Here is a 19,702-nt window from a genome sequence, read left to right on the forward strand (position 1 = left end):
GAATAAATCCAACTATCTCTACTTACAGAGCTTTGTTAGAGGCTTTGACCACTGGCAGCAGTCTCAGAAGAGCCTCCTCTGAAGCAGAGTATTTCTTCAGGTCAAACTCGTCCAGATCTTCTTCTGATGACAGTAAGATGAAGACCAGAGCCGACCACTGACCAGGAGACAGTTTATCTGTGGAGAGACTTCCGTATCTCAGGGACTGTTGGATGTCCTCCACTAGAGAACGATCATTCAGTTCATTCAGACAGTGGAACAGGTTGATGCTTTTCTCTGCAGAGGGAGTCTCTTCAATCTTCTTCTTGATGTACAAGACTGTTTCCTGATTGGACTGTGAGTCACTTCCTGTCTGTGTCATCAGACCTCGTAGGAGATTCTGATTGGTCGTCAGTGTAAGACCCAGGAGGAAGCGGAGGAACAAGTCCAGGTGTCCATTTGGACTCTGTAAGGCCTCGTCCACAGCGCTCTGGTAGAAGTTTGTCCCTGCAGATTCGACTCCTGTTGTTTCAGTCTTCATCATCAGGTTGAGTCCAGAGTTGATGAAGGTCAGATGGACATGAAGAGCAGCTAGAAACTCCTGAACACTCAGATGGACGAAGCAGAACACCTTGTCCTGGTACAGGCCTCTCTCCTCTTTAAAGATCTGTGTGAACACTCCTGAGTACACTGAGGCTGCTCTGATATCGATGCCACACTCTGTCAGGTCTGATTCATAGAAGATCAGGTTTCCTTTCTGCAGCTGCTCAAAAGCCAGTTTTCCCAGAGACTTAATCATCTCTCTGCTCTCTGGACTCCAGTGTGGATCTGTCTCAGCTCCTCCATCATACTTGACCTTCTTCAGTTTGGACTGAACCACCAGGAAGTGGATGTACATCTCAGTCAGGGTCTTGGGCAGCTCTCCTCCCTCTCTGGTCTTCAACAGCTCCTCCAGAACTGTAGCAGTGATCCAGCAGAAGACTGGGATGTGGCACATGATGTGGAGGCTTCGTGAGGTCTTGATGTGGGAGATGATCTCTCTGGCTTGCTTATCTCTGAACCTCTTCCTGAAGTACTCCTCCTTCTGTGGGCCAGTGAACCCTCTGACTTCTGTCACCATGTCAACACACCGAGGAGGGATCTGATTGGCTGCTGCAGGTCGTGTGGTTATCCAGAGGCGAGCAGAGGGAAGCAGGTTCCCCCTGATGAGGTTGGTCAGCAGCACGTTGACTGAGGTGGACTCTGTCACATCAGTCAGGATCTCAGTGTTGTGGAAGTCCAGAGGAAGTCGACACTCGTCCAGACCGTCAAAGATGAAGACAACTTGGAACTGATCAAAGCTGCAGATTCCTGCTTCTTTGGTTTCAGAGAAGAAGTGATGAACAAGTTCCACCAAGCTGAACTTTTTCTCTTTCAGCACATTCAGCTCTCTGAAGGTGAAGGGAAATGTGAAGTGTATGTCCTTATGGGCTTTGCCTTCAGCCCAGTCTAGAGTGAACTTCTGAGTTAAGACTGTTTTCCCAATGCCAGCCACTCCCTTTGTCATCACTCTTCTGATTGGTCGGTCTCTTCCTGGTGGGGCTTTAAAGATATCTTCTTGTCTGATGGTTGTTTCTGGTCTGTCTGGTTTCCTGGACGCTGTTTCAATCTGTCTGACCTCATGTTCCTCATTGACCCCTCCAGCCCCTCCCTCTGTGATGTAGAGCTCTGTGTAGATCTGGTTCAGAAGGGTTTGGTGTCCTGCTTTAGAGATCCCCTCAAACACACACTCAAACTTCTTCCTCAGGGCAGATTTGAGTTTACGTCCACAAACTGGAGCAAAATATTCAGAATGAAAACACAAGAAATTAGATCAATAAGAGAATATAACATTTTAATTCTTCTAAATAACGACTATGTGAACATGTTTCCCTCCATGTGTTGATGTCAGTGAACGTCTCATTTGTCCATTATGTTGAATCTTTAGAGAAATCCTCTTACTGCTCTGAAGACGCTCAGCCAGCTCCTCCTGCTTCATCCTCCTCAGGAAGTTCACTGTGATCTTCACTAATGCCTCTCTGCTGCTGCTCCTCTGCTCTTCATCCTCACCGTCCAACACCTCCTCATCCTCACTCTGGCTCCCTGAGCATTCTGGGTAATCTGGACTCAGAGCCTTGTGGATCTTCTTCAGCTCGTTCTTGACAAAAGTCACCATGTTCTCCTCCAGCAGCTGGAACAGAAACTCTATGAGTGACAGCATCAAACTAAAACCATGGAGCCAAACATCAGATCCATGTTGGACAGACTGACAATCCACTGGTGTCAAAGTGCAGCATGGAGATGATGGTGAACACAACAGATGTAACAGCAGCTGTTGGACATGTCCTCACCTTAAATATGGAGTCCAGGTGTGTTTGATGCTGCTGGGCAGACTGACCACTGGGAACCTCTGAGCTCTCCTGGTCCACTCTGTGGAGGAATCAGTGTCAAGTCAACATCAGGACAGAGAGATAACACAAGATGGACTTTATATGTCCCCTGAGGACGTTCACAACAGACAGAGACACTTTGCTTTCAGACCTGGTCCAACAACACGTCGTACAAACTGGTTCTTTTCTACAATAACCTGAGTCTGACTGTCAGTTACAGCTTACATCTGATCAGCTGATCCACGACCTCCTTTAAAGTCAATGAGCCTTCCTATTGACCAGTTGCTCTTTAGAGACAGACAGCTGGGTTCAGGAGAGTCTGGTCTCTGCTGCTGGATCCTGAAACAACAACACAACTCATGTTTGACAGTTTTAGGTTTTCAAAAGAATTATCTGCAAAGTTATTTTAAGGGTTACAAATGTGAATGAGTTCCTTTTCCTACATTTTGTAACAACATCAACACATGGATGGGCCTCATTCACCGATTTCTCTTTAAGTTCATTCATCTTCTCTACAGCTCATCCTCACTAGGGTGGAGGGTGAGCTGGAGCCTTTCTCAGCTGACTTTGGGCAGGAGGCGGGGTTCACCCTGGACAGGTCACCAGTCTATCACAGGGCCAACATATACACACACACACATTCTTACACAACTATGGGCAATTTAGAGTCACCAGTTAACCTGCATGTCTTTGGTCTGTGGGAGGAAGCTGGAGAGAACCCACACATGCACGGGGAGAACATGCAAACTCTACTAGAGGTCGACCGATTCATCGGTTTGGCGGATTAATCGGCCCCGATAGGACGTTTTACAAACTATCGTAATTAACGGAAAATGGCACCGATAGTGGCCGATGGCTGTTTTTTTTTTTTTTTCCGCAGCGCCGTGAACTGCTCCTTCCATGGCCTGCTGCTCTCTGTCTCTCTGATCACTGAGGGGCGGGGCTGCTCTGCACACACAGCGCGCATGGGGGAGGGAGAGAGAGAGAGAGGGGGGGGAGAGAGAGAGAGACGGAGCGTGAGCAGCGCAGCGCAGCGGCAGCAGAGAGAGGAGAAGGAGGTGGAGACGACGACACGCGTCACTGTAAGTGTATTTAAACCTTCACAAGTTGAAAGTGAACAGACATAACCTCCTTGGTGGAGGCAATAAGTACCACCTGTTCAACAAGCATAAACGTGCATCATATTTCAGCATAAACAGCGACATTTCCACCGCAAGTTTTACGCAACCACACGTGCTTGTTAAGATAACAATTAACAGCTCGTTAAAAACACGCTAAAAGAAAGCTGTCTCTGTGTAGTCTGTTCATCTTAGTTTGCCATGAATCTTAAAATCCCCCCCCCCCCCCAGATATTATGGAGGTTATAGTGACTTTGCTGTTGGAAACTGTACTGTTGCTGCAGTGGGTTAGCTAGGCTATATTTGGAAATGAATTCCGAATTTATTCTTTTAAAAAAGATAGCCTAATTAAAAAAAACAAACCATTCTTTAGTAGTGATAAAGAACAGAACTGTTTAGAGTAGGCTATATAAGATATAAGTTAAGGATAAAAGTTACAGCTTATGGGAGGATGAGAAAATCACAGTTCAAATCCCTTCACTCTATACGCCTTGTTTAACTAGTGTTATTTTATGTTTTATGGCATGCAGTATCATCACTCACAAAATGTGAAGGATCACTTAATCCCCCCGCCCCCCATATTAAAGTGTATAAAGTGTAGGGGCGGTATCGGATGATTAATCGGCTATCGGCTTTTTCCTGCTCCAAACTATCGTTATTATATCGGCCTTTAAAAATCCACTATCGGTCGACCTCTAAACTCTACGTCAGATTCATGAACGTGTTGTTAAATCAAGAATGCCAGAGAAGGTGAGTTGAGAAGGAAAGTTAAAATGCCTGAACAAAAATCTATAGGGAGTGTTGGACTCCAAACATAGAAAGAAGTTTAGTGCTGAAGTGGAGCGACTGCTGCAGGAAGTGAACAAAAAGCAGCTGTTATATTTAGTAGCGTCAGCAGTGGATGCAATAACAGAAAGAAAGATGCATGGGATGCTGTCAGTCATTCACTGAACGTGTGTCTGAGTTATAACTCAGTTTTTAATGAGAATCATTGAAATGTGACTCCACAGGAAGAACGTTCAACAGAAACTCAAAGCCTTTGAAATGTAGTTTTGTCTCTTACATCTGATCAGCTGATCCACGTCCTCCTTTAAAGGTAATGAACCGTTCATTTGACCGGTCGCTCTTTAAAGACAGACAGCTGGGTTCAGGAGAGTCTGGTCTCTGCTGCTGGATCCTGAAACAACAACACAACTCATGTTTGACAGTTTTAGGTTTTCAAAAGAATTCTCTGCAAAGTTATTTTAAGGGTTACGTGTGAATGACTTCCTTTTCCTACATTTTGTAACAACATCGACACATGGATGGGCCTCATTCACCGATTTCTCTTTAAGTTCATTCATCTTCTATCCAGCTCATCCTCACTAGGGTGGAGGGTGAGCTGGAGCCTTTCTCAGCTGACTTTGGGCAGGAGGTGGGGTTCACCCTGGACAGGTCACCAGTCTATCACAGGGCCAACATATACACACACACATTCACACCTATGGGCAATTTAGAGTCACCAGTTCACCTGCATGTCTTTGGTCTGTGGGAGGAAGCTGGAGAGAACCCACACATGCACGGGGAGAACATGCAAACTCTACATCAGATTCATGAACGTGTTGTTAAATCAAGAATGTCAGAGAAGGTGAGTTTAGAAAGAAACAACAACAAACAAAAATCTAAAGGGAGCGTCAGACTCCAAACATAAAAAGAAGTTTAGTGCTGAAGTGGAGCGACTGCTGCAGGAAGTGAACAAAAAGCAGCTGTTATATTTAGTAGCGTCAGCAGTGGATGCAATAACAGAAAGAAAGATGCATGGGATGCTGTCAGTCATTCACTGAACGTGTGTCTGAGTTATAACTCAGTTTTTAATGAGAATCATTGAAATGTGACTCCACAGGAAGAACGTTCAACAGAAACTCAAAACCTTTGAAATGTAGTTTTGTCTCTTACATCTGATCAGCTGATCCACGTCCTCCTTTAAAGGTAATGAACCGTTCATTTGACCGGTCGCTCTTTAAAGACAGACAGCTGGGTTCAGGAGAGTCTGGTCTCTGCTGCTGGATCCTGAAACAACAACACAACTGATGAATGTGCATGTTGGAGAAAAACTGATGCGAAATATCTTCAGTCTCTTAATAAACACAACAACTGACTTTTAGAGAGAAAAGTCTTTCTGACTGTTTTAAACTCTGACCTTTGACCTGTGGTCTGGCTTTTGGTTTTAGAGGGAGGGGCTCCCTCCTCTCTGTCCTCACACTGATCCATGCTGCTGAGCTCACATCCACATCAGCTCACACACACTTTGTAGCTTCACCTGCAGAGGAAACACACATCGTTCATCTGCACAGCAGCTCACATGTCCATCATGTCTCCAGCTGCTCCTCCACTGATTGGCTCTTCTCCTCTGCTTCATATCAGTGTCAGCTGAATGCAGTCACACAGCAGTGAGGAAGAGGAAGCTGCCATCAGCTGCTGTACTTCTACTATCAGTCCACTAGATGGCGTCATGAAGCTGCAGCCCAGCAACATGATCCATGGACCACTGTTTCCATCCACTGACACACACAAGGACTGAGATCCACTGAGTTGATGTGACACAGTCTCTGTGTGGACAGCGTCCCTGTAGAAAACCACTGGATCAAACAAGCTACACACACAACAACTGGACCTCGAGTTATTTCACCTCACAGCTCCACTATCACAGCAACTTCCATCAGGAGTTTTTTTTAACCCTCTTTTTTTATGGCAGCAAATAGTAACATCAAAATGACCCCAACTGGGTGATGTGGGTTAGGGTTAAAAAGCACAAAACATAACATTATCACACATATTTGTGTTATAAAACAAATCAACATTCATTTCCAAAACATTTAACAGCATACATCCAATCTTTCTAAACTAACTTTTCAGAATCAATCTTCATTCAGAAACAGTCTCTCTTTCTGTGGCAGCTGCCCCTCGCCCAGCTGCCCCTCATCCAGCTGCCCCTCATCCAGCTGCCCCTTGCCCAGATCCTGGCCCATCACTCTAAAGGGTTATTCTGCATTCTGCCCTCACCAGACTGATGTCAAAACAGGCAAACTAGGCCAAAAATGCAATGCACACATCTGCACACAACACACTATAACTAAAATAAAACACCCATAATTCAACCAAATTGCTTCAAATTTATTTTAACCATTAATACACCGTGGTAAAGTGAGCCGCTGTTTGATTTTCGTTGGGCACGCGCTACAGTAAATACGGTAGGCACAGTTCTCGAGCAAAGTGAAGGGCCTGAAAGATACATAAAACCTACGTGCTTTTACTGGAGAAATGTGGAGGAAAATCACTTCCAAGATGAATCAACTTTTTAGTTATATTTCACTGTCGTAAAGGGGAGAAAAATCACCTTTCATCGACATTTTACTGTAGAAATGTGGAGAAAAATTAATTTAAAACGACCCCTATAATAAAAGCCATTCACAGTATGCTGACCTTTGACCTTACCTCACATTAATTCCTTCATATGAGTGTGTCTCATTTTTTTTTTTTTGCATATTGTTCCTGACGTCTCACTCTACCTCTGGTACAATTTTGGTAAAAATTTTACTGTAGAAATGTGGAGAAAAATCACTTTTTAAACGACCCCTACAATAAAAGCCATTCACAGTATGCTGACCTTTGACCTTACGTCACATCAATTCCTTCATAGGTGTGTTCCTCATTTCTTTTGCATACTGTTCCTGGGGTCTTATTCTACTTCTGGTATCAGTATGCAAAAGAAATGAGGAACACACCTATGAAGGAATTGAACTGACGGAAGGTCAAAGGTCAGCATACAGTAAATGGGGTTGAGTCATTATGGGTGGGATTTTTAAGATGATTTTTCTCCACATTTCTACCGTAAAATGTTACCAAATTTGTACCAGAGGTAGAGTGAGATGTCAGGAACAATATGAAGAGAAAAAAAGAGGAACACACCTATGAAGGAATTGATGTGAGGTAAGGTCAAAGGTCAGCATACTGTAACTGGGTTTTATTATAGGGGTGACTTTTAGGTTATTTTTCTCCACATTTCTACAGTAAAATTTTTACCAAAATTGTACCAGAGGTAGAGTGAGACGTCAGGAACAATATGCAAAAAAAAAAAATGAGACACACACATAGGAATTGATGTGAGGTAAGGTCAAAGGTCAGCATACTGTGAATGGCTTTTATTATAGGGGTCGTTTTAAATTATTTTTTCTCCACATTTCTACAGTAAAATGTCGATGAAAGGTGATTTTTTCTCCCCTTCACGGCAGTGAAATATAACTAAAAAGTTGATTCATCTTGGAAGTGATTTTCCTCCACATTTCTCCAGTAAAAGCACGTAGGTTTTATGTATCTTTCAGGACCTTCATTTTGCTCGAGAACCGTGCCTACCGTATTTACTGTAGCGCGCGCCCAACGAAAATCAAACTGGTTCACTTTACCGCGGTATTAACACCATAGTATTGCACAAATCCACTAATCCATCCACTAACTCTGCTTCTGCTCTTATTCCAGCGCTTCTACCGACAACATCCACACAACATGGAGGACACGGTTCTGTCGGTCCAGACTTTACAGTTACAGCTCTGACTCAGCTACAGTCACATTATAATAACACAACAACAACAACACAACGACACGTTGAAGGGCAGAGAACTCAGGTAACGACAGGTGTTAACGAGGAAAACATTCAGACTGTTCACCTTACCTTCACACGACGAAATAAACTGCTACACAACCGCGTGGTGAAAGTGAAAGTCAACTTTAAACAGGAAGAGGAGGAGGAGGAGGAGGAGGAGGAGGAGGAAGAGGTGACATGTGTAATCTGAGTAGACAGACTGGTGTTTTTACTGCTGTTTATTTCTACTACTGAACCATAAAGAGTTAAAACATTAATGATAATATCGATCTCCAGTCCGCCGCTTGTCAGAAGAACATGTGTGTGTTTCCCCTGTGTGTGCTGTGTTGTTGTGATGTGGTCAGGAGCGTCAGCAGGGGGCGACACTGATCCACTGCAGCAGGGACAACACCCACAGGAGAAGAACTGGGAGCTTCCTAGAAAACATCCATGGAAAAGCAGGAGGAAGAGAAGATGGAGGGACTGTATCTTCCAATCAGCTGTAAAAGCCTCTGGCAGTGATTCTGTGTGTTTGAACTCATCTCCAGTTTCCTCCAGGACGCTGCAGGACTCCATGCACGGCTCCACTCACACTTTTACCACAAAATAAAATATTCAAGGGCACAAAAAGACATTTGGGAGCCAAATTAAAAATGTTAATGTAACACATTATTTATTTAAAGGGATATTCCGGCATAAGTTTAACCCATGGTCTAACACACCTCTTTAATAATAATAAATAAATAAATAAAACACCTCTGCTGTCAGAGAGAGAGAGAGAGAGCGTGGTGGACCACTGTGGACTGACTGAATGTGAAAGTAATCCAAAACTATAATCTGTCATCATCACAACTCAAGTTCCTTTCACTCATTAACAGCTGTGCACTTTGCCTTGGCCTTGGCATGGCCTGCTGGTCTCCTAAAGGGGGCGGAGTCACGGCCTGCTGGTCTCCTAAAGGGGGCGGAGTCACGGTCTGCTGCTGGTCTCCTAAAGGGGGCGGAGTCACGGTCTGCTTGTCTCCTAAAGGGGGCGGAGTCACGGAGAATCCCATGGGACACAGAGACAGGAAACTGTCTCAGAACGGAGCGTCTAGGTTTCTAAACCGTCTTTGACCCTGCTGTTGGTGTCCAGGTAAAAAGGGGCCGAGTAAACAACGAAACATCCGAACAATTGAATTTATTAAATTAAAAAAAAAAAAAGAAGAAAAGAAATAATCACCATTAATTGTTTACATTGTACAAAACAAGTTGAATGATCACAGCTATACTGTAAAGGAATAATGTATTTCTGTGGAACAGAGACACCACACTCTTGATTTTCATGTTAAGTGACAGATGGTCTGTAGTTGGACTCGTAGTTACAGCAGCACCAGGACGCCACAGGTTTTCACATTTTCTCTTCGTTAGCCAAGACCTTGAACGGTCCAAACTCCTCCTCCAGCCTCGTATACAATCAACCATTTAATGTGAAATTAATTAATTAATTAATCAGTGACGTCAAAGCTGATGGAGAGAAAAGAAAAAGAAAACTCAACGCTGCATGAAAACAACTGTAAAAGGCTTCAGAAGCTCCAGACGTCTCAGTAAACATTAAACTTTAATGTTGTTTTCAACAGGTGACTCTCAGACTCTGTAGGCACTCGATCTTTCCTCAAACATAATGTCACTTCAGACACAGAAAAAAATGCTCAGGCTCTGAAAGAAAACTAGTTTAATTAACTCAAATGACAGATTTTAAGCCCACATCATTTCAAGCAGAGGGGGAAAAACCATGACAGATGAAGATGACATGTATATATATATATAAAAAAACAAACAAAATGAATTAACAAAAAGCTACAAAGACAAAAAATAAAAGGACAGACACATTTCTGGCTTCTCTGGTACCGGCCCTGTTCAGTAACACAGAGCATCAATACGACCTCTTGAATGACTTTACTACAGAGATCAGTGGCGTCACCTGTGTGAGCGTTGTTTTTACATGAGAGGAACTATGAGTTTTTTTGAAGATGTAGGGTTGTTTTTAGATGAGCAGAGCCGCTGGAGGTTCTTCTGATGTAGTAACCGGTCTCCTCCGACGCCGGCCGGACCGGGGGTCGGTGGACTCGCTGCTCCTCCAGAGACGTTATAACGACGATATAAACACAGCGTGGGGCAGCTCCAACAGACTCGTGGCCAAGTCAGTGTGGGCAGAGCTGGAGCAGGAGGGGGCTGCAGGGAGTTGGAGGGTTTGTTTAGTTGTCATCGTTGTCGTCATTGTTGTAGTTGTAGTTGTTGTTCCTCAGCCTCCCCCGGCGCCGCTCTGCCTCTTAAGTCTGTACAGTGAAACGGCTTCAGGACGAGCGGCTTTAGAAACCCATGCCTCCGCCCATGCCGCCCATGCCGCCCATTCCCCCCATGCCGCCCATGCCCCCGCCCATCTCCTTCTCCTCCTTGGGGATCTCCGTGACGACGGCCTCGGCGGTGGAGAGCAGCGAGGCGACTCCTGCGGCGTCCAACAGCGCCGTCCTCACCACCTGTAGCAGACGGACAGGAGGTCAATACGTTTGATTTATAACGTTTTATTACGGAGCAGAAGCTTCTCACGGCTAGTCAGAGATATTACAATTAATACTCTCATTTTGCAAAAAAGATGATGTCAGAACCAGAGAGACAGATCAGCGTAACTCACATGAACGAAAACAAAGTTACTAGGGCTGCAACTAACGGTTATTTTCATTATCGATTAATCTGTCAATTATTTAAACGATTAATCGATTAGTTGTTTGGTCAATAAAATGTTTAAAAATGTCTCAACGACGTCCTCAAATGTCTTGTTTTGTCCACAAACCAAAGAGAGACTTAGTTTATTGTCGTAAAGGAACAAAGAAACCAGAAATATTCACATTGAAGAAGCTGAAATCAGAGAATTTTGACTTTTTTTCTTTAAAAAAAACTACTCAAACTGATTATTAGATTATCAGAATAGTTGACGATTAATTAACAGATTATTGTTCAATTAATCAATTAATTGTTGCAGCTCTAAAAGTTACACAACAACCGCATGTTGAAGTTTGTTTTTGTTCGTTAAATTATATTAATGACAATTACCAAACGTAGCACTGAACTGGTAGGAATTGAAATGTCAGTGTCTCATTTGTATTAGAAAAAAAAAGATTAAAATAAACTTAAACATTTGGTATAGATGACAATTAATGACTTCAATATATCAAACTGTTCCCCTGAAAGATTAATAATTGGTCCTATATTAATAGATACTTCAAATATTTTGTAATATTTTGCAATTAGTAATGTCTTTACATTTTGACTATATTTGATTGATTGTGAAACTAATTCATGCATAATAATCCTGATACTGTGATTATTTCTCTGACATTATTCTATGTATCTGTTACTGATACGATCCTGCAACAGTCCTGCAGGAAGTCTCAAGGTTGTATTGATCCATTTGTGTTTTATAGAAGTGATGATTGATCTGATATCGTCTCTTCTTCTTCATTCACATCATTTAATATCAACAAATGATCATTTCCACATCACAGCCTCTCACCGAGTCAAGTTCATTTAAACTTACGGCGCCAAATGTAAAATTAATTTGGACATTTTCCACAGAGGACTTTTCACCTACACTGCAAAAACTCAAAATCTTTCCAAGAATATTTGTCTAATTTCTTGTCAAAATGTCTCATTTCTAGTCAAAACTAATCTCTTTCCACTTTAAATAAGACTCATCACCTAAAAATTAACTTGTTTTTAGATCATTTTCACTTGTTTCAAACTAATTTTCACTTGAAATAAGTAGAAAAATCTGCCAGAGAAAGGAAGTTTTTTTTTGTGCTTGTAATAAGGAAGAAAAACTTGTTCCACTATCAGATTTTTCTACTTATTTCAAGTGAAAATATGCTTGAATGAAGTAAAAAGTGTCTAAAAACAAGCTACTTTTTAATGTGATGAGTCTTATTTTAAGTATAATGAGATTTGTTTTGACTAGAAATGACATTTTGACTAGAAATAAGACAAATATTCTTGGTAAGATATGTGAGTTTTTGCAGTGTGCTCCCCTCAGACCCTCCGACCAGCAGGTGGCAGCGTTCACAAGCTTCATCTACATCTCTGATAGACTCTGATGTACCTTGGTGGGGTCGATGATGCCCTTCTCCACCATGTTGACGTACTCCCCCAGCATGGCGTCGTAGCCGATCTCCGCCGCTTCCTGCAGGATCTTCTCCACCACCAGAGATCCCTCCACGCCGGCGTTCTTAGCGATGGTCATGGACGGGATACGCAGCGCCCGGCGGATGATGTCCACACCTGGACACGAGGTGGAACAGAGAGAGATGAACAAACAGCTGCTGGTTGGAACAATCTGAAGGTGTTCACGTCTTACAGTCACAGTTTAAAGGGATAGTTCAACATTTTGGCAAATTGGCCGGAATCCTATAGTCATAGCAGTAGGTTCGTTACCTTTAATTGTCGGTGCAAGCTATTTTTAGAACGGCGGAGCAGAGCCGTGAGCTGCTCAGAGCTACGCTACGGAGGCTCATTATGGGATTTCTTGGTTTCCCTCATCAAACTCATCAAATACACAATCCAACAACTCCACAACGCTCTGGTGGACAAGTTGTGAGCTGCACATTCACCACGCTATGAGATAATAACACAACGTTACCAGACAGAGTTGTTTTAGAGGGAAATACAGAGACTGTTGATGAAAAACTGTCCCTGAAGGCAACGAGCATCAGTGGTTTTGCATGAATTTACCTCTAAAACAACTCTGTCTGGTAACGTTGTGTTATTATCTCATAGTGTGGTGAATGTGCAGCTCACAACTTGTCCACCAGAGCGTTGTGGAGTTGTTGGATTGTGTATTTGATGAGTTTGATGAGGGAAACCAAGAAATCCCATAATGAGCCTCCGTAGCGTAGCTCTGAGCAGCTCACGGCTCTGCTCCGCCGTTCTAAAAACAGCTTGCACCGACAATTAAAGGTAACGAACCTACTGCTATGACTATAGGGATTATGGCGATGGGACAATTTAATAACATGCTGTAATGTAATCTGTGCAAAGGGTTTTTAAATACTTAAAGGGATAGTTCAACATTTTGTCAGACAGTTATTGTCTGAGGTTCACTGACCGATCTTCTGGTCGTTGTTGGCTGGTTTGATGGTGTCCAGTGATGGGATGCAGCGCAGCAGAGCGCAGCCTCCACCGGGGACGATGCCCTCCTCCACCGCCGCCCGCGTGGCGTTCAGAGCGTCCGTCACGCGGTCCTTCTTCTCATTCACCTCCACGTCGCTGGTTCCTCCGATCTGAAAGAGGAAAAAACGATTGAATCCTAACTTTATTCTCAGAGGAAACACAAACAAACACCCGATGTGTCATCAACCGTTTCCTTCCCGTCCTGCTCGGTTCGCACCTTGAGCACAGCGACGCCGTCCGACAGCTTGGCCAGACGCTCGTTGAGCTTCTCCTTCTCGTAGTCGCTGGTGGTGCTCTCCAGCTGCTCCACGATCTCCGCCGCGCGCTTGTCCACCTCGGCCGCGCTGCCGCCGCCTCGCAGCAGCAGCGTGTCGTCCTTGGTGATCTGCACCTCGCCGACCTTCCCGAAGTCGTGAGCCTGGATGTCCTCCAGAGCCACGCCCACCGTGTCGTCTCCAAACACCTGCAAGAAGGAACGAGTCCGTTTAAATACAACACAACATCAGGAGGAAGGTTAATAGACTGCAGGGACACGAGCGACGCCATCGGTCCAATCTATACCAGAAGTTGTGCTTTTTCCTGCCTTATTTATATATAAACTTTGCACAAAACGTAAGTAAATTTGTGTTTGGTAGATTATTTCTTTGCTGTAACAATGCTTCTTGGAAATAAGTCTGATAGCGTTGGAAAGCCTGTTTATTACCCTTTTAAACGGTGCCACACTTGTAAGGAACATGCATTTGTGGGTTGAGCAGCAGAGCTAAGTATCTGGGTTGCACCCATGAAAAATGTGCCAAATCTTCTGTGCAAAGTTTATATATTATTTACATAATATAATATATTAATTGTCACTTCATGCAAAATAACCAGATGTTTTAATCTCCATAACGAGTCTGCCTGTTGTTGGAGGAATTCATTTCTCTGACATATAAACTCCCTACGGCACCAACAAATAGTATAAACTTTCCTCTGTCCCACATGCAATCAATGTGCATAATCCTCACTGCTCTTGTGGCATCTTTTATACTTCTATTCTTACTCGGTTTAACATTGTTCACAAACATTGTCACTGTTTGTCTATTTGTTGTTGTCGTGTCAGTTGAACTGTCACTGCAAATCTAATTTCCCCTGGAGCGACAATAAAGCTCTGAGATAATCCACTTGGTTTAATATATATATATACAGTATATATATATATATATATATATATATATATATATATACAGTATATATATATATATATATATATATATATATATATATATATATATATATATATATATATATATATATATATATATATATATATATATATATACACACTATATATATAGTCTATGGGTAGAGATGACCGGTACGGAGCGGTGAATAAAATACATGAGATCGTTTGTACCTATTCAGTTTAAATCTCGACTATCTACTTTAATATACTTTTTTAAATTCTCATTTTATGGTGGATTGAAAACTTAGGTTTGGTTGTAAACTTTAGGTAGATCACAATACTATACAATAATAATAATAAACACGAAGAAGACCGACTTCCGGTGTGGATTGGACCTTGTCCCTGCAGACGCGTCCTCTTGTTAATATGAGCGGTCTCAGACACTTTATCATCAGATGTTTCTTCCCCAGTAGCCGTCTCAGGGCTGATCAATAGATATAACACTTTACTATCTAAAGTCATGTTTCCAGAGGCTCTAAAGGGATACGCCAACATTTTTTTTTTCGTGTCTTGCCTCCCTCCCGAGTCCATGACCAGCAGATAGACACCATCCTTTCGACTGTGTGTGCAGTAACAAGGGAGATAGAGCCGTATCGCCCGTAATTAGCTTAGCTCAAACACTGGAAGTGTATAGGTAGTGTTAGCCTGCCTCCACCTAAAGTCGCTAATTAGCTTAGCTCACAGTTTCCAAACAGTTTTGATCGTATTGTGTGTGGTGTGCTGTGATATTCCAAACACAGCTCACCACACACATTAAGATTTTTCAGAATCTTGACCCTCCGGTCAGAAAACTCAGAAAGAGATCCGTATTGTTGTAGCTACTCTTTCGGGTCTATTTCCGGGATGGAAAATGAGAGCGGCGTAATTTTTTTTTAATGAAAGCGGGACACTTCAGCCTTTACAATGATCCCATCTGTGTGTGTCTGTGGCTCCGGACGCCGAGCAGTCAAGCGCCTGTCCAATAGGGAGCCGTGCGCTGTCACATGACGGGCTTTGAGAGGCGGTCACATGATCGTTTAAACATGGCTGCTCTATTGCCGGCTGTTGCTGGCTATGAGCGCTACTGTCTTTGCTATCGGCTATCAGGAAATCTCCTGTGTATGCGTGAATGTCTGTGTGAACCTCATGTAATGCCAGGGCTGCACCGTGGCTCTCTGTGAGGTTGCCGGTGTTGTGTCGAGAAGTGGCTTGTTGCCGCGAGCAGCATGCAGAGCTCGGTGAGCAGGCACTTCTCCACACAACACCCGCTCTCCACACACAAGATGACTTTTGATTGAAATGGCCACCGAAGTCGGCCCCGATAATCGTAAATATTGAACATGTTTAATACTTACGATTATTGGCGCCGAACGTTTTCCGAGCCGATTGTCGGGGGAATTTTGACTCTTAACACACCACACACTACAAGAGAATCTTATAAGATAATCTTAAGAGCTTAAGATAATCGGGCGGTGTCTGTCCGTGGTCGGAAGGGGGAAAATCGGGGCAAAATCAGCCCGATTATCTTTATGTGTGTGGCAGGCTTAAGGCATCTTGAGCGGTCAAATGCCGCTAACGGGGCGAGATCGGTCAAAACGGAGGGTTCAAGCAAAGACGCTTTATTTTGGTTCAAGCTAGCTACATCGAGGGTAGGTTAGCTTCCTATTTCAAAGTAAAAGCACAAATTATATCATGGTTTTCTGCAGGCCCGGCTCTAGCCATCTTGGTGCCCTAGGCGAGATTACTCCCAGGCGCCCCCCCCCCCCCCCCCCCCTACGAAAGTCTTAGCTTCACAAAAGCAGTGGAATATACTGTATAAAGGCTAATAGATACGTGTGGAAAACAAGTTAAAATGAAATTTTGTGAAATTGCTTTTTGAGCATAAATGTTATCTGTCATTCTATTTTCACCAAATGTCTCAAATGTAAAGTAAAGAAGCTAAATATTGACTTCACATTACATTTCAAACTTCATGAGATGTGTGTAGCCCTAAATGAGAAATTAGCTTTTTTTTTTCTCCAAACAGAATATCAACTAAACAGACAAAAAACACAAAATTTACAATATTTAACCTATATAATGTAGCCCACCACCCTACATGTGTTGTCACTGTGGTGCTGTTTGACATGTTAAAAAAAATGGTTTGAGAGCTCAGCAGGTCTGGAGCTGGAGCTGTGGCCCTGCTGCCTAAGCAGGCTGAAGTCTCATCTCTTCCTTCTTTTTTCAATATCTTCCTCATCAAATGAGTCAAAACTTTCAGCCTCTGAAGCACCTTCATCCTCCTCACTGCTTCTCTCTCTCTCCTAACGATTCTGCGGGTTCGAAGCGCTTCACAGCTGTTGTTTTGATTGACAGGTCGTCAAGGGCGGCGTAAAATGACCGAAATATAAACAAAAACATATCGAGACGGTCGCGCAAACGAGCTGGCATTTGCGCCGACTTTGAGGATTAATGCAACCAAGTATCCACACATCTAATTAAAAATGTGGCGTTTATAACAAGAAAACGGCTTGAAAGCATTCCCACTGCAGACAGGTACCTCTGCTGTGTGTGTGACTGCGGGGAGAGCGGAGGGCAGTACCAATGGGCATGTGGGGGAGAGGGGGGGGCGACTTAGTAAGTAATGTTGTAACATATTATATTATTACTTTTTAATAGGTATTGCTTTGCATTTAAATTAACGTGGGATTATTTTTTGTATTAAGAAATAAAAGTACTAACTAGTTATAAAAATTTTGAAAGTTACACTTTTTTTTTCCCATTTGTGGCGCTGGCGCCCCCTGGATGGACGGCGCCCTTAGCATTTGCCTATACGGCCTATGCCACGGGCCGGCCCTGGTTTTCTGTATGTAAAGGGCAACGGGTGTTTTATTTTGTGAAAGTAACCGGAAGTGCGTTGGTCACAACGGCTAGCTTGAGTAGCGCCGAATTCGTCCAAACAAAATTGTAAACAGCTGGTATTTAGACAAATTAACGACACACTGCTGATCTAAACGGCTACTTTCTCACCTAAACATGTTTGAAATGTGGATAAAGTGATATATTTACAGAGTTTAGAGCTAAAATGAAATCAGCTTCCGACTGCTGATTTGGGCTCGGGTAGGAGGCAGGCTAACACTACCCATACACTTCCAGTGTTTGAGCTAAGCTAATTAGCGGTGCGGCAGCTCTGCCCGTATCTCCCTTGTTACTACACACACAGTCGAAAGGATGGTGTCTATCTGCTGGTCATGGACTCGGGAGTGAGGCAAGACACGAAAAAAAAAATGTTGGCGTATCACTTTAAATGTTAAAATGGCTTGCCATAGTTTACCTGTGAGGTTCTGACCTTTGACCTTCACAGCCTCCATGAAATTAAACGAAGCCTAAATATTTGCTCACATGCTCATTTTCTTATTCTTATGGTTTCCTATAGCAACCAACCATCCATCCTCCTCATCTCTCCTCTCACCTCCGATAGTCGTCTCCTGGAACTCGTCGAACTGTCCCTTGACGAAGCGCAGCACCAGGCTGGACTTGCCCACGGCCATGTCGCCCAGCAGAACCAGTTTGAACTGGCAGATCTTGGTCTGGGGCAGCGTGCCGTTGGTGCGGCCGCCGCTCCCTCTGGAGCTCATACCGGCGGCTGTGGGGGGTGAGGGGGCTGGGGGGGGCTGGGCCTCCTCCTCCTCCTCCGGGGGGCGGGGGGGGAAGTCAGTCAGTCAGTCACAGAGTCGTCCAACGCAGTCGGGCCTCGCTGACCACGTCTTCACCTTCTCCGTGGTTTTATCTGCACAGGGAGGAAGTGAGAGACGACATCATTCACAGCTAGTGACGTCACGTTAATAGATTTTCTTGGTACGATTATTGTCAGAGAAATAATCACGGTATCACGATTATCGCGATTATTATGCATTAATTAATTTCACAACATATGAATGTGTAAAATCAAATACAGTCAAAATATAATTACATTACTAATTTTTACACAAATATTTTAAAGCAGAAGTAAGCGATCTGGTCGTTTTGGCTAATGCTGCGTTCCAGGCAGGCTTTTGAAATCGTAAATTACAGCTTCAAGTCACGACTTACGACTTTGTAGCGTTCCAGGCAACCCACTCGTGTTTTTCCGACCTGTTTTACCTGTGAAAGTCACTATAACGGCCACTCGTAACTTCCGACCCGTGAACTCGTACCAGATCGAACTGGTACCACTTCACAGGTCGGAAAAACACGAGTTACGGGTTTCCTTGAACGCACCATAACGTCTTGTCAGCAGATGGAGTTAGCAGCCCCCACCCTCGTCATGGATCTATTGGTCCTCGTCCCTACGTCACCACATTCAGGCGCATCCCTTGGCTGCACACACAGAGAGGACTGCCCCTTTATGCCGTTCTCTCTCCTCATTGGATAAAACTTGTAGGATACAAGGAAAGTTTTCTCCTCGGCTCAGAGCAGAGCAGAGTGACTGACAGACCCGTGTTTCAGACGAAACACTCTATAGAAGTGATTGTCATCGGAAGATAGAACTATTTCAGACTTATATTAACATAAATATTCTGCTTACTTCTGCTTTAATTAATTTCACAACATAAGCCTGTGCATATTCTCATTTGTCCACGTCATAGTGTCTCAAAGGAATTCTAAATCGAAAGCAGCTGGACTTGGTTATTTGTCTAGGAAGACGTTTCACTTCCCATCCAAGAGGCTTCATCAGTTCATTTTCGCATCTGACCAGGCTGAGACTGGTCTCCACACCAGATAGTTGGACCAGTTCATTGGAAAGCGGCGGTATTTAGGAATCTTTACGATTCATTAACTGTGGCGTTTAATACCGAGTAAGTACCAAGTAATGGTGACATCCCGATTCCCTACCTCCAACGCAGTCGGGCCTCGCTGACCACGTCTTCACCTTCGTCTTCTTCTTCTCGCCGTGGTTTTATCTGCACAAGGAGGAAGTGAGAGATGACATCATTCACAGCAGACAACAACCCCCCCTCCTCCTCCTCCTCCTCCTCCTCCTCCTCCTCCTCCTCCTCCCAGTGGATCCAGTCTGAAGATCAGTCCTGCAGGTTTTTATCTGGACACAACAGTAGTGAGTGACCTGTGGACCGGGGCTAACAGAGATCAAATCAAAACACTCATCTGACGTCACACAGTGGAAATCTATGGCAACAACTACAACAACAATGAACTGATG

The 19,702-nt window shown here is 43.6% G+C and overlaps 2 protein-coding genes across 2 annotated transcripts in view; both read right to left on the reverse strand.

Annotated features, from left to right (window-relative positions):
• The window catches only part of LOC311004115 (uncharacterized protein), a gene marked incomplete at both ends in the record, with an annotated part of 80,192 nt that extends 73,679 nt beyond the window's left edge, over positions 1-6,513 (reverse strand). Inside the window, 4 exons of the mRNA XM_083996063.1 lie at positions 27-1,791; positions 1,960-2,188; positions 2,349-2,427; positions 6,422-6,513. Coding sequence (XP_083852189.1) covers positions 27-1,791; positions 1,960-2,188; positions 2,349-2,427; positions 6,422-6,513 — 2,165 coding nt within the window. The remainder of the gene's footprint in view (positions 1-26; positions 1,792-1,959; positions 2,189-2,348; positions 2,428-6,421) is intronic.
• A 3,763-nt stretch (positions 6,514-10,276) lies between these two features.
• Positions 10,277-18,140, reverse strand: LOC311004116 (60 kDa heat shock protein, mitochondrial-like; the record flags this gene model as incomplete). Its single annotated transcript, XM_083996064.1, has 6 exons — positions 10,277-10,639; positions 12,256-12,434; positions 13,258-13,432; positions 13,540-13,785; positions 14,862-14,968; positions 17,975-18,140. The coding sequence occupies 6 exons, from the start codon at positions 18,138-18,140 to the stop codon at positions 10,472-10,474; spliced, it is 1,041 nt and encodes a 346-aa protein (XP_083852190.1). The 3' UTR covers positions 10,277-10,471.
• Between the last annotated feature and the right edge of the window lie 1,562 nt (positions 18,141-19,702).

Source organism: Trachurus trachurus, assembly GCF_905171665.1.
Source record: "Trachurus trachurus genome assembly, chromosome: 21".
Taxonomy (NCBI): domain Eukaryota; kingdom Metazoa; phylum Chordata; class Actinopteri; order Carangiformes; family Carangidae; genus Trachurus; species Trachurus trachurus.